This window comes from Halichoerus grypus, chromosome 15, assembly GCF_964656455.1.
Source record: "Halichoerus grypus chromosome 15, mHalGry1.hap1.1, whole genome shotgun sequence".
NCBI lineage: Eukaryota > Metazoa > Chordata > Mammalia > Carnivora > Phocidae > Halichoerus > Halichoerus grypus.
In genome coordinates, this window is record NC_135726.1 from 26,673,167 (window position 1) to 26,687,502 (window position 14,336).

Below are 14,336 nucleotides of genomic sequence, written 5' to 3' on the forward strand. Positions count from 1 at the left end.
AGGCACCTGGAGGTGGGAACCTCCCTGGTAGTGCCCAGCTCTAGAGGGCCCCAGTGACAATGACTGACCTGGGAGAGTGGGTCAGGATAATAGACCTCACAGATTGAGTGCAGAGAAAGGATAAATTCATTAGCAACTTGAGCAGACTCCTTTGCAGAGTCAGAGGAAGATGCTGTGTAGTAAGCATGGGCTCTGGAATCGGGCAGATCCGGATGTAAGTTCTGGCTCTGCCTCTGCGAGATTTGATTAGCTTTTCTGCTCGTTTCCCCATCTCTGAAATGGTCATAGGCATAGGCTCTAGGCTATTGGAAGGGTTCATCAAGATTATGCCTGCAAAGCTCTTAATGCGGAGCCAGAACCAGCGCTTAGTAGAACTGTTGTTATTGGTTGCACAGAAGCCTGGGGCACAGGGGTGACAGAAACTCCAACGGGGAGGTAGATAAGACAAAAGGATGTATTATGTGGAAGAAAGGGGAGAACTGGGAGGACCCCGAGAGTGGGCCCCTGGCTGGCTTCATGAAGTGGGGCCTAGAAACGAACAGCAGCTGTCAGCTTAGCATCATGCGGGCAAAGAGGCTCTCACGCACTGTAGACCACAGGGCGTACCCCGAGGCCCGAGAGGCCCGAAAGAGGAGCAGATAGGTGGCTGCGACGGCCACCTTGCGTGTGTGTCTGGGTGCGCGTGCGTGCGCGCATGCAGGGCAGTGTGTAGATTAAGAGGAGGAGGGCGGGTACCACATGGTAGTGGCTGGGCCTGGGGACCCCGGGACTGGTGTAGGCTCCGCAGGGCTACGGTTGCTGGTGGGGGCCCGGGGCATTTTATCTATCCGCAGATACGTATTGAGCCTGTGCTCTGTGCCAGTTTAACAGAGTGAGTACTGTGTGCATGGAACGCGTGCCCCACCTTGCTGGGGGAAAGAGCTTTTTATGTTTCCTTCCCCAGGTCACTGAGCCCATCAGGTCCCAGCTGAGGGAGGCGCTGACACAGGGACATTGGAAACTCCTTTATTACCCTGAGTATAACAAATAGAACACAGTCACAGTATAAAAACACAGCAGGAAGTAGGTGCGGGCAGTGACACAAAGTATGCACTGGGGACACACTCCTTTCAGGGTCTGCAGCTAGTTATTTGGAAGAAGCCAGTTAGGATTGTAAAAATTTTCTCTTTAATAACAATTTCACTAAAATTATACAAAGTACATTCAATACTTAAGGGGAGGGAGGAAGCCAGTTTGGCCCGGAAGCATCATCTGTTGACTCCAACAAAGGAAGCCCAGCTGAGCTGGGGGAAGGTGGGGGGGTGGAGGTCTGGTTGTAAAAAATAAAAACGTGGATGAGTTAAAAACAAGGCCCCCCACACCAGGAAGCAGGGTGAGCGTGCACGTTCCTGGGAGGGCGGGAGGCCCAGCCGGCATGCTGCTGCTGGGCCTGAGCTGGTGCTCAGGCAGGCTCCGAGTGGGTGGGGGGCAGGTTTTTATGCTTGAAATACTGCACGACTTGTTGGGGCAGTTCCGCCAACACAGCTTTGGCCAAGGTCTCTTTCGCTGCCTGTGGGGCCAAGGGGGAGGTGGAGAGGAGAGATAGGAAGGGTCAGTGGAAGACCATGGTGAGGGGGCTCCATGCCCAGACTGCTTTAAGAGAAGGTGTCCCTGGAGGACAGAATCAGGGCCAGGGCTGTCTAGAACTCGAGTCCCTTGTCCCAGCCAGGGTCTGAAACCCCACTGCTAGCACTGCTTTTCCTTTACCTGAAGTCTAACTCTTTCCTTGAGCACTTGAGATGCCCGGGGATCGCATTTTAAGATGAATGTGTCTTTGGGAGGCTTTTCAGGGAAAAGACAGTGGAGGCGAGCTGCACAGCCTACTTACCTGACAGACATTTCCTGAACACCTTCTTGGCCCATATAAATGGGCCAGGACTGTCTGGCTCACTACTGAATGCTCAGCCACAGGCCAGCCATGGGGAGGTGCTCAGTCAGTGTCCTGTGCATGAATGGGGGGCCGAGGCCCAGCATATGTCCTCAGGAAGCTAAGGCTCCAGAGGAAGGAGTTGGACCACCTCAGGCAAACCCAGAGGGCACTGGGTATAAAACAGTGGTAAGTTCTTGCTAGGACTGGCTTGTAGGATCCTCACCCAAGAGTCCCTATGGCTGAGGGCACCAAGGTCTGGAGAGGTCAGGGACTTGCCCAAGGCCACACAGTAAGCATCTAGTTAAATAAGAGTTGGGCTCCCAGGTGATGGGACAGGGGTGGCATCTGAGACTGCTCCCCCTGGGATCCTGGTGGGTCCAGCTGCTAGTGCAGTGACCTTGTGGGCAGACCTGGGGTCATCTGCAGATAGGCCCAGAGCCACCTCCAGGAACAAGGTGGGGCCACCAGTCCCCCTGCGGGGCAGGCCATCCTAAAATGTGCCTCGTTTTCTATCTGTGAAGTAGGCTGGTTGAGGTGTGACTACCCACAAAAGCCTTTCTCACCCCTGGGTCTTTGCTCTCAGCCCCCTATCTGCCTGGAATGCTTTGCCCCACCTGGATAACTCCCAACTTCTGGTTCAGGACCTTGGTCGGAGGTCAGGGCCTCCCTGAAACCCTGCGCTGGAGCCCCAGTGTGGGTTGGGCACCGCTCCCTAGGTTCCATGAGCTTGCTGAAGCCAGTGCTCACATGGTCGTAGGGGCTTGTGTGGGGTGGGCCCTTGGGCAGCACACAATAGAGCGGAGGGCAGAGGAGCCCAAGACATTCATCCTTATTAACTCTGGTTGCTGGGGTCCCCTAAGCACCCCCTCCCCAGCCTGGGCCCACACTCACGTTGCGGAACTCTCGGAAGGGCACGAACTGCACGATGTCACGGGCCGCCTCCTCCCCGGTGTGCGAGCGCAGCGTGCGGCTGTCCCCGTCCAGGAACTCCATGGCGGCGAAGTCGGCGTTGCCCACACCCACGATGATGATGGACATGGGCAGCTTGGAAGCCTGCACCACGGCGTGGCGCGTCTCCTCCATGTCACTGATGACGCCGTCCGTGATGATGAGGAGGATGAAGTACTGCTGCAGGGAAGAGGCAGCCAGGTGCTCTGAAGTCTCTGGCCCCCCTTCCCCGGCCTCCCAAAACCCTCTGACCCCTGGGAGGACAGCTCTTCATGCCCAGCTGCCGCCAAATCCCAGCCCCAGCCTGCAGCACCCCACCCCTGCAGGCCTCTGGCCAACCAAACCCTGACCTGGTCCCAGCCCGAGGCACAAACTGCCCTCTCCCCCCTGCCCTGGCTGTGACCTTAGACACCGCAGCTTGGTGCCAGGGCCCCGAACTCCAGGCCTGGCCCTCCGGTTGCTCTGCTGTGGGGCTCGGGGCAACTGGCTGACGTTGCCGCGCCTCCGCTTCGTCATCTGCACGGTGGCAGTTGCTGTACCACAGCGGCGCTCTGTGCCCGAGAACTGCATCCCTGGCGGGCAGGCCCACGGCCGGGGAGGGAGGCGCGTCCTGGCCGACCTGGCCCAGCCTCGCCTTCTCCGCCCCGCACAGATCCCTGCAAGCTGCTCCTTCCCCGGCTGCAGGGCTGGCCTCAGACAGGCTGCCTGGCACACAGGCCGGTGCTTCTGGGCTCACACAGCACACACAGCCTCAAGGCACAGGGTTACTTCTGCAGCGGTCTTTCAGTTCCGCGGACAGTACCCAGGAGGGAGTCTCGGGTCGGTTCTAGTGGGCCTTTAACGCCTCTCATGTGCTCACCTTCCTTATTAACAGAGGCGGGAAGCGCAGAGCTTCAGGGGACGACAGTTTCTAGCTAGACTTCAATACCAGGTACAATTTGTTTTATTTTTCCCGTTACTTTCTATATATGGCAAGCGGTAACTTTTCACTTACGGTGGGCTATACAGTTTCCTTATAAAATTACTTAAAATACTGAATAATTAGCATGGGCATGTATGGCCATAGCATGGACTGTGAATGGGACATGGTGGGCACATGAGGTTCAGGAAGGCTCCCTAGATGGCCTGGGCAGAGGCCCCAGAATACCAAGCCAGCTGACACCTTAGTGTCAGCTCTGTCCTTAGCACCCTCTGGCCCCTTTTTAAGGAACCTGGTTTGCCCCATACGTAAAATAAACAGAAAAGCCCTACATGGCCCTAATATTCTTTGAGGCTTTTGCCTTCTAGTCTGATCCTTCTGGTTCTCAGGAGAGGAAAAAGGGGGCCAGACTAGTCCAGGTCATACAGGGCAGAACCGAGCCAGACCCCAGGTCAGCACCTGGCCACCTCCTCACCCAGCAAAACCATTTGCTCAGTGGGAACCATACAGAGGCTACAAGTTCAGCCCCCTAGGATGCTCTACTCTCCTGCTTGTCGCCCACGCACAGCCCTGGAAGGAGCGGGTGAGCCGCTCGGAGGTGTAGACCCACCATCCTAACCCACCTCCTTCACTGTGCCTTTAAGAGACCGAGCCCTTGGTGCTGGGGATACCTGTTGCTATGGAGATGGCAGCCTGGATCCCTGCAGTGGAGGGCAGCAGCTGCCAGCCCCCCATGCCTGTGGTTGGAGGGCCTTATAAGCCCATCTACACCCTTGTCCCCCCACAGCCCACCGTCATTCCAGCACCCCTTCTGTAAATGGCCCTCTAACCCCACTCCCCTCCCGCCAGAAATAGTCCAGGGCAAGATTTCCGGGGCACCTAAGCTGGCAGGACGGAAGGCACAGAAGGTCCTGGTGAGGAGGAGGGAGAATGCCTGGCCTCAATCGACAGGTTCACCACTCAGGGCAGGACTGGCCTCCCACCCTCCCCCCATGCGGCCCTCAGCTTTCTCCTCTCACTCAGCCGCAGGTCTATACCAGGAGATTGGAGCCTCAGGCCTGGGCCTCCCCCAGGCCTTGGATCCTCCTTCCCAGGGAGGCGGGCACAGCCTGGGGCTGGGTTCCCGCAAGACCATGGGCACCACCTGACAGGGTGAGAAAGTCCCTGCTAATGCACCACAGTGCACAGACCCTGCCATCCTCACGCTGGGATTCTGTTTTAGAGATGAGGAAAGGGCTGAGAAGGGGGTTCAGCGACTGCTGGGAACTGGCACAGTCTAGATCCATACACAAGCCTGGCTGACTCCAGAGCTGGGGCTCTTTCCACAGTGTCCCCCTCTGCCACCCCTGTCCCTCCCGTTTTGGTGGCCCGGCCTCTCCAGTAATGGGCCCCGGCAGGAGGAGCTTTCCGCACCCTCTCACCCCACTGTCAGACGGTCTCAATGTCTAGGACAGCAGCCCAGGGAAGAGCCAGAGCCATGGCACTGGACATGAACCCTCACTCCTGTGCGTGCCAGCCAGCCAGCCATAATATCCACAGCCCTGGGCCTGATCTCAGCTTCTGCCCAGCCGGGCCAGCCTTGGCAAGGGACCTGCAGCTAACATGTCCTGTGCTTCTCACCCACCCCAGGCAGAGCCTCTACATTCCACTACAACCCCAAGGCTCTACAGCCCCACCAAGACAGAAATGGGAGGGGCTGTAGACGAGGAGAATGAAGGGCAGGAGGAGGTGGGAAAGGGCGCTGCTGTCCCCACAGACAACCCTGGTCTCCCACCTCCACGCCCTTCCTGGTACCCTTCCTCCTGCCTGGCATACCCTTCCAGCCACAGTTCCAAGACCCATCGGAGCGTCTACGCCTCCATCCCAAGCCGGTGGAAGGCCCTCCGCAGCCCTGAGCTCCACTTCCCCTGCCAGCATTACCCCTTGTGGGGGGCGGGGGGATGTCTCCTCTGGAGATTCCTCTCCCCCACCCGACACCCCGAGTGCTCCTCCAGGCAGCCCTTTGCAACCCTCTTCTGCATCTCCCAGCTCTGGCACCCCGTCCCTGCCCCAGAACCACAGTCAATCACTGTCAGGTCCAACCAAAAATCAAAGCACCCAACACCATTCAAGGATGGAGTAGCTTTTGCCTTTACCCAGAGGTTCTTCAGGCTTCTGGGCCTGTAAATAGCCACTTCCCCTAAAGCGTTTAACATATCAGATTTATAAGAAACCGACCACAACAATTCCAGTCAGAGTCTGGGGGAGCTGCTCCCTGGCTTATTTCTGGAAGTTGGCTGCCAAAGACCCTTGGGGTGGGGGGAAATTCCAGGGCCCTGTGTCCCAGCTCCCCCTCCACTAGGACACCAGATACCTAGGTAGCAAAGCAGGAATGGGCCATGGACAGCGAGACCCAGGGCTTATGGGCAGAGAGAAGGATGGGGGCCCCATAATGGGGATCGTCTAGCCCTTTCTGAACCTCTTAATACCCTCAGTGGCTCCCCATGGCCCTCGAGAAAATCCAGGGTCCTCATTGCCTTCCAAGGCCCTGTGGTAGCTGGCTCTCTCCTACTCCCAACTCACTCCTCTCACATCAAGACTTCTTCCTTGAGTTAGGTCCAAACACCCTGCCTCCTAGGCTTTGCATATGCTGTTCCCTCTGCCTGGGGCACTCCACACCCACGCACACACGACTTTTACGTGGCTAACTCTTAAGCATCCTCCACGTCTCAGCCTGGACATCACTTTTCCAAGAAGGCTTCCCTGAGCCCTCTGGGTTAGGTGCCACCTTTAGGAGGCTGGGCCTTTGTCGGCACAGGTTTAATCAGTGCATCACAGCTGCTGTTTCCCCGGCCAGGTTCCCCACTAGACTGCAGGCTCCGGGAGGGCAGAGGCCGCGCATCATGGTCTCCCTAGTGCCGCACAGAAATCTGCTCCGGAAAGATGGGTTGTGTGTGTGAACGGGAGAGTGCAGGCCTGCCTAGAGCAATGCCTCCTACCATCTGCTCTCGAGTTCCTGTACGTGGGTGTGCACGCGTGTGCATATGTCTAGGGCCAGGGAAGGTGAAGCCACACTGAGTATTGCCTCCCCCCCCCGCCCCCAAGCGGCTGTATAAAAGCAGCGCTGAATCCACAATTTCTTCCCCTTTGCCTTGGGTCTCACTGTGCTCAGGGGCATCCCCAGGAGTGCTTACTGTGTGCCAGGCACTGTGCTGAGCAATTCACGTGCCAATCTGGTTGAATCCTCAGTGTCTCTAGCAGGCAGCCACTGTTCAGCACCTCCACGGTACAGGAGAGGAAACAGGTTCAGAGAGCTTCAGCAAGCTGCCCTGGGTCACACAGCCAGGCAATGGAGAAGCTGGGGTCTGAATGGGGTCGATGGGCCTCGGGAGCTCGAGGCTGAGCCATCAGGCAGCACCACCCCTGGTGCACGGTGAGCTGCAGGCTAGAGCCAGGCCGGAGGTGGAGAAGCGGATCTGTTTGGACATCAGGGTGAGAGGGGCTGAGAGAGACTCTCCGGTCCCACTCCTGCTGGGGGATGGCCCAAGTCACAGGGATGGGGGCACTGCATCCTGGAGGGTGAGGATGCCCAGAGAAGGCTGCCTCCCCAGGTTGGAAGGACCGGGTCATGACCAAAGTGGCGGGGGCACCGAGAGTGCCGGATCCTTGCCTTGAGACGACCAGGGTGCTGCCTAAAAGTGGCTGGGGTGTTGAGAGGATCAGGACTGGGCAGAGAAAGGGCCAAGTTTCCCGCTCCGGGGAGCCCTTAGCATTTGTTCCCCAGAACACCAAGATCCCCTTCCTGGCCTGCCCCAGGGCCCCAGGCCCCTTTCTGCCCGGAGCACACCTCCTGCGCCGTCCCACCCTGGCTCGGCCTGGCAAGAACACCGGCCTCGTTCCTGTTACCACACCCGTTCTTCCTGTTCAACAAGGATGCGCGCCGTTTCTGCCATCCCTTTCATAACTGGCTCAGGCCGCTAACAGACGGGGCGGGACAACGGCCTGGCTGACCACAGGCATCCAAGTGGTGCAAGCCCAGCGGCTGCCTCACCAACCAATTCCAGCCCTGCGCCCCCAGGAATTAAAAACCAGCCCCTCCCAGGCCTTGCCTTGGTCGCTGTCCCATTCAGGTGGCCCCAGATCCTCCCAGCACCCCGGGAGGGGGCTTCCTTCGCCCCTTTCATACAGGAAATGGGCTCAGAGCAGGAGGGGGCCTGTCTCAGGCCCTCAGCGGCAGGCGCAGCTGGCACTACGGCAGATCCTGCTCCCGGAGGCAGAAGAGACCCAGACCTTCCTTCTCTTTCTCCCCCAGCCCTTGCGCCATGACCTCCTTCCTGCCGGCCCTGGCCTCTGCAGTCTGCTCTGCCTGTCCTTCCTCATCCCCCAGGTCTCTCTGGGGGCAGGTGCTGTGTGATCTTGCTTAATCTGAACACCACCTAGCAGGTCATATTAGTTTCCCATCGTACAGACAGCGACTCGGAGGCTCAGGGAGGTTCCGTGCTTTGCCCAAGCCACAGGGAGGAAGGGGAGGGGCCCGGATTCAGACTCTGGCAGCCTGACCGGAGAGCCCCCTTCCACCTCCCAAACAACCAGACTGGGTCCTGCTGTCCTGCCCTCCCCAGGGCGACCCTGGTATCCTCTTCTCTCGCTTAACCTCTACAGCCTCCATCTTTGCTGCCACGCCCAGAAGCCAACCTCTGCCTCCCTAGGAATCAGGGAGGGGTCTCGCTCCTCTGGTGGGCCCAGTGGGACCAGGTCCTTTTCCCTCTGGGAGGGGCGCTGGCGGGCGTCCCAGCCCCCTGCCTCCCGAGCCTCGCACAGCACTCCCATGGCGGGGCCCACAGATTCATCCAACCCCGGGTGCGGTGAGTGCCTGCCACGGGCCGGATGGTGGCAAACACGCAACAGCCTGGCCAGTGGGGCTGGCAGTCGGGGGGGGGGGGGGACACACCACGGATGAGGAGACATGGAGAAGGTAAACTAGATGCCGCTGCCATCCTCAGAGTCCAGATGAGAATCAACAGAGAAGGCGGGAGATCAGCCTCAGAGGGGTGGTCAAAGAAGGCCACGGCGGGGGGGGGGGGGGGGGGTGGCATCTGAGGGGACACCGAGGAATGGGTAGAACCAGCCAGGCAGAGAGTCAGCAGGGCAGAGGGTCTGCGAGGGGTACAAGCTTGTGTGTTTGAGGGACAGGAAGAGGGTAAGATCAGAAGGGAAGGCAGGCGTGGTGGGTAGGAGAGGAGGTCTCTGTGGAAGGGAGTGGCAGGCTCCAACAGGACCCCTGCGGGAGAATGGATTGTAGGGGCCAGAGACCGAAGCTGGTGGCCTTGGCTCTGGGAAGACAATCTGAGATACCATCTTGGAGGTAGAATGAAAAGGACAGTCTAGAAGGGACGTCAGCCTAGGCGCAGACTCTTCCTTTCCAAGGGGGAGTCCAGAGCAGGCCACAGGCTTGGGAAGGTCTCCCAGTGGGGAGCGGCCAGGCAGGAGGCAGACCTAAGTCTCCTTGGTGACAGCCCAGGCTCCACCACCCAGAGCTAGGAGCTGGGTTTCCAGCCTTGGCTGGAACCTGACAAGCTGGCCTGGGGAGGGCTACTTGTGGCACCGCCCCTGGGGCTGGGGGAGACGGCTTCATGCCGCATAGTCAAGTCAGGGCAAATCCTGGTAGGTGCAGGGCGAAGTGGACAAGGTGACCCTTGGTGACCCCAACACTGGCATTAGGCCTGAAGCTAGAGGGCAGAGACAGGACCAGGGATGCAGATGCCATCGATGGCCGTCTGCCATGTATTCCAGATGCCACACAGTCGCCCTGGCAACCTCCCACCAGGCTGCCTCTAGCCTCGTCACTGAGCACTGGGCCAGGGCCAGACAGTGGCCCAGAAGGTCAGCTTTAAGGCTGCAGGGACCACCGTCTCTTGGTTTCCATGTGTCCCAGGAATAACGAACACCTCCTGCCCTGGGGAGGCACCTCCCACTGATTACAGTCTGATGTCCTACTAAGCATGAACGGAATCACTGTGTCTTTTTCAAGTCTGTGCTCCGGAAAGCCAGGATCAATCGAGTTGAGCTTGGTCCAACCCCCTTACCATACTTGCAGGTAAACCGAGGCAGAGAAAGCCAAATGTCCAGCTCACCAGCCCCATGGGGGTGGGCAGAGTAGAGGCGGACCTCAGTCTGGCCCTCCCGTCAGGCAAGGAGGGCCCAGCCAGGGCCAGCCCTCTCCCGCACACCCACGGCGGTGGCTGCCTACTCACCGTGGCCGTCTGCTGCTGTGTGGCCTGGGCCGCAAACCGCGCCACGTGGTTGACGATGGGAGAGAAGTTGGTGGGACCATAGAAACGGATATGGGGCAGGCAAGCCGAGTATGCCTGGGCGATGCCATCCACACCTGCCTCACGGGGGGTGGGGGAGACTGCATCAGCCTCGGTCCCCCCTGACCCTTCACCCACCCTCATCCCATTTGCAGATCCTGCCTCTACTTCATGCTCGCCCCAAATGCCCCTCCGGTGGCCAGCATGGGTCCCGTGAGACCAGAAGCTCCCAAAGGGCAGGGCCAAGATGGTATAAAGCAAAGAGCCCTGAATATGGAGTCAGGCAGACCTAAGTTCGAATCCTGCCTTTGCCACTTCCTAGCTGTGGGACCTGAGGCAAGTTGTTTCATCTTTCTGAGCCTGTTTCCTTGTCTGGCAATGGGACTGATAATCTTCACTCGGGCAGCTGGCCAGAGGAGGGCTCAGCAGGCTCTTCCCAGGGAAGGGACTTGGCAGCCGGCCATCTTGACGTCCATTCTGGCCATGCTACAGCTTTTGCCGAGGGTTGCTCGGGGGGGGGGGGGGGGAGGACACGGAGATGCTTGTGTAGCCCCAGCACACAGTAGGTGCTCTGTAAACGGCCACCATTATAAGAAGACGACTATCCCACAGCCCCGTGGTCCTATCCAGGCGGCCTCTAGCTGGGGAGGAGGTTGATCGACCTGATTTTGGACAAAGTCTCTGGAGACCTGCTCCAAACTAGACAGAGCCCAGGAGTAGTACCAGCTACATTTCTGGCCAACAAATGCCCATGGCTTCTGAGTCACGGCATCGTTCCCAAGTTGGTGACTTGATGCATTTCCCTTCCAAGTACAAACTGGGCCCAGCTTTGGGAATCCCCAGGGAAGGCAGATGCTCTATCCAAGCCAAATCCTAGGCTGGAAGGTCTCATGAGGGCGGGGCCCACCCTCTTCCATATCCACCTGGAGCCCCCTTCCTCTTCCAGTAGTCTCTTAACTGATTCTGGAGGCTCAGAAATCCTCTGAGGCCGAGGGGGCAGAGGTGAGCACAGGCACCACTCACTGCCTGCCCCTTTCTCCCCCCACTCCCACACCGGCAACCCTCAGTCCTTGGTTGCCAAGGCTCTTTGTGGAAGGCAAGAGGGAGCAGGGTGGGGCAGAGATGGGCCCTTCAGCAAGGGTGGGTGGGAGGTGAGAGACAGGTATATAATCTGCTGCCCTTACCTCCTCCTGTCCTACACAGGCCTTCCTGTCAACGCTTCCCTTAATTCTCACCTGAACCACCCCCTGAGGTGAGCTAAGCGGGTATCACACTCCCTGGGGCAGGTGAGGAGGCAAAGGCCCAGAGAGAGGCAGTGATCTCTCCCAAGGTCACACAGCCAGGAAAGGGCAGCGGCTGGCCTTGCATCCAGGACCACCTGACTCCAACCTCCAGCTCTGCCCCATCTGTCATTAGGAGCAAGCATGAGGGGGAGGGGATGGGAGCACAAGACAAAACCTATATGCTGCCCCTCCCTCCGCCCAGGGCACGTGCAGGCGGGCTTGGCACTCACCTGAGCAGAAGGGGTTGGTGGGGTTGAAGTTGATGGCAAACTCATGGGAGACCTGAAATGTAGAGAAAATGCTGGGCCGGCAGCCTTCTGGGCCCAGGCCCTACCCACTGCCTGGCCAAAGCTCCCTCTGGGGCACCTGGCTTTTCATGCCCCATCCCCACCCCCAGGTCAAGGCTATTGATCCCCCTCCCCATCTGCTTTCACCTCCACTGCTAGGACTGAGCCACACAGAGAGGTCTGACTACTCTCACTTCATAATGGGTGCACATCACCCTAATCTCTTCTGGGGGGTCAGCGCTTCCTGTGCCTCCTCAACCCCCTAAGAGAGTCCCGGAGTGGGACAGAGGGGCCTCTGGAGGCATCCAGGTGGGTTCCAGGAGCACCTGGACTGCTCCTTTGTCACATACTCTGAGGTTCCACTTCTTTGGGCCCCAAGGGCTTTCCCCAACTTCACGGTCGGCACGACTGCTAGCAAAGGAGCCCACGGTACGCCAGCGAGCCAAACCGGGGATCAGCGGACAGCCTGCTCAGCTGGCCTGGGGATCAGGAAGCATCATGGGGCCAGAGGGGGCTGCTTCTAGCCCCAGCCCTGTGGATCATCCTGCGCACTCCCAGATTGGGGAACACAGAGGAACACTAACTAGACACCGTTCGGGGCTGCAGTAGGACTGCGGTGGCTACAGAACCCAGGGCCTCGGGGGGCTGGAGCTCAGATGGGGGCCTCCCCACTCTCCCTCCTGCTGCGGTCTCACAGCCAAAATCCCCACTCAGCCCCCCTCCCTACTGCACGCCAAACCCCATGTTCAGAGCTTTGCAGGCATCCCCTTGCTCCCGGCCATGACTCAGTGGGGAAAGGCCTCTTACTACCCCATTTCCAGATGATGAGACGGAGACACAGAATGATCTAGAATGTTCCCAGGGTCTCACATTTACTGAAGGACAACGTTGGGACCAGAACCGAGGTCAGGCTGCCTCCTGAGCCCATGTTCCCCGAACCCACTAACCTCAGAAGGTGTTCCTCTCCGTAGGAGGGCTGACGCCATCTTGTTTGTGTCTGCACAATGACCTCCCTCGGGGGCTACGTGTTCTAGGCCCCGGGGAGGTTAACTGTGCCCACGTGGAGGTTAATGTGTGCCCACGTGGGAATGCAGGTGGGCTTGTTCTGATCTTCTCTAAAGTGGCGCACACAAGGCCCTACTTGAGCTAACTAGCAGAGATGGTGCGCACTACCCCGTGGCCTCACCACCATGCCCCTTGCTCCCGCCTGGGTGGGGGAGGGCTGCATGCTGCCTGGAGGGCCGGCCCCCAGTAAGTTACCCTGAATTAAATTGTGTCAACGGAGAGGCTGGCTTCATTTTTTGGTCTGAAAGTGCCTTCTTAGTCTGGAGGATATTCACTGACCCTCCTCCATCTTCTCACACTCACCCATGGGTTTTAAATTAGGAAGATGAAGAGGTCTAGGGGAGTATCTGCCAGGTGAGAGCTTTATTCTGGGCGCAAACACTCCCAGACTCTTTAGCTCCCAGACATTACAACGTGTGTGCTGGAAGGCCCCACCAAGTCCAATGTGCCCATTTCACAAGTAAACTGAGGCCCAGAGAGGGAAAGCCAGGTGCCAAGGCCACACAGCAGAACAGGCCTAAGACCTGAGCCCCCCACGCCTTGAGAGGGTGTTGGGGTCCTGGCCTTGCTGAACCCTCCTGGGCCAAGAGAGGTGAACCCTCCAGCACGGGGAGTTCACCCCAGCAGGGCCCTAGGGGTGGGGGGGATGGCCTGAGGAGAAGACTCTTCCCTGTTGGGGGCGTAGGGAGGAAATAGCTTTTCTGTTCTTTGCTCCCTCAGCCCTAAGGGCTGGCATGGAGCTGGTCCCCTGATGTCCCTCTTGGGTGCTCTCCCTGCCCTGGGGCCCTCTTCATCTGTCCCTAGTCTGGGCTCCAGCTGTGGGGGCTGGAGGTCCTCATTGCCATGGCAACTTGATGAGCCTCTATAGAGACTAAGAGGGGGGCTTGTACGGAGGGGTTGAGAGAGGAAAATGGTTGCCAAGGAAACCGGCCTCCCTGGGCCAATGACTTCCCGCAAAATCAGATTTTCAGAGATTTTAGAGACCAAGGGGGAAAGCCCCCTCCTGGTAAGGATGGAGCAATATTCTGCTTTCTGGGCCACCCAACCTCTTCATTCCTCACTCCTCCCCCCCCCCCCCCCGCTTTCTTTGCGGGAAGGCCTGATGGTCCAAGTGGATGGGGCTGTGAAGGTCAGGCATCCAGCCCGGAGGCCCCTCGGGGCACCTGCTCCAGCAGCTCCACTTCACAGGTGGAAAGACTGAGGCTCAGAAGGGGTCAGGGAATGCCCAGGTGACACAGTGAGCCACAGCAGAGCCAGGCCCAGATCTGGGAGACATAGGCGTGCGGCTTACAGCAGCCCAGCCGCTCCCACACCCGCTGCCCTGGTTTGCCTGAGAAATGCCAGTAAACAGGACAAGTTTCCTGGAGGCCATAAGCCAGATTAGGGGCCCCTGGGGACCTGCTGGCCACAGGTCTTTGTCCTGGGACTCCCTGCTGCCTTCTGACAGTCAGTGCTTCTGGTCACCTAGCCTGGCCCCTGGCCTCTGGGTTACTTAAGACGCTGCTCCCTGTGGCCCTGGTGGGGGAGGGCACAAGAGAGGGAGCTGAAGGGACCCCAGAGGGACTGTCCTCTCCGAGTCTCAGTTACCCCAGCCTTACAGTGGGGAGAGTCACAGCCTGTGCTGTGGGCCCAGAC

At 58.9% G+C, this 14,336-nt stretch overlaps 1 protein-coding gene across 8 annotated transcripts in view; it reads right to left on the bottom strand.

The window, feature by feature from the left end:
• Positions 1 to 991: 991 nt before the first annotated feature.
• Positions 992 to 14,336, bottom strand: part of CPNE2 (copine 2) — a 53,166-nt gene continuing 39,821 nt past the window's right edge. For 3 of the 8 annotated variants that reach the window (XM_078063700.1, XM_078063699.1, XM_078063697.1), the window contains 4 exons: positions 11,580 to 11,631; positions 10,010 to 10,143; positions 2,801 to 3,037; positions 992 to 1,549 (listed from right to left, as the gene is read on the bottom strand). In XM_078063700.1, coding sequence (XP_077919826.1) covers positions 1,204 to 1,549; positions 2,801 to 3,037; positions 10,010 to 10,143; positions 11,580 to 11,631 — 769 coding nt within the window. In that variant the 3' untranslated portion in view covers positions 992 to 1,203. The other 5 variants (XM_078063698.1, XM_036068963.2, XM_078063701.1 and 2 more) reach the window with 5 other exon arrangements.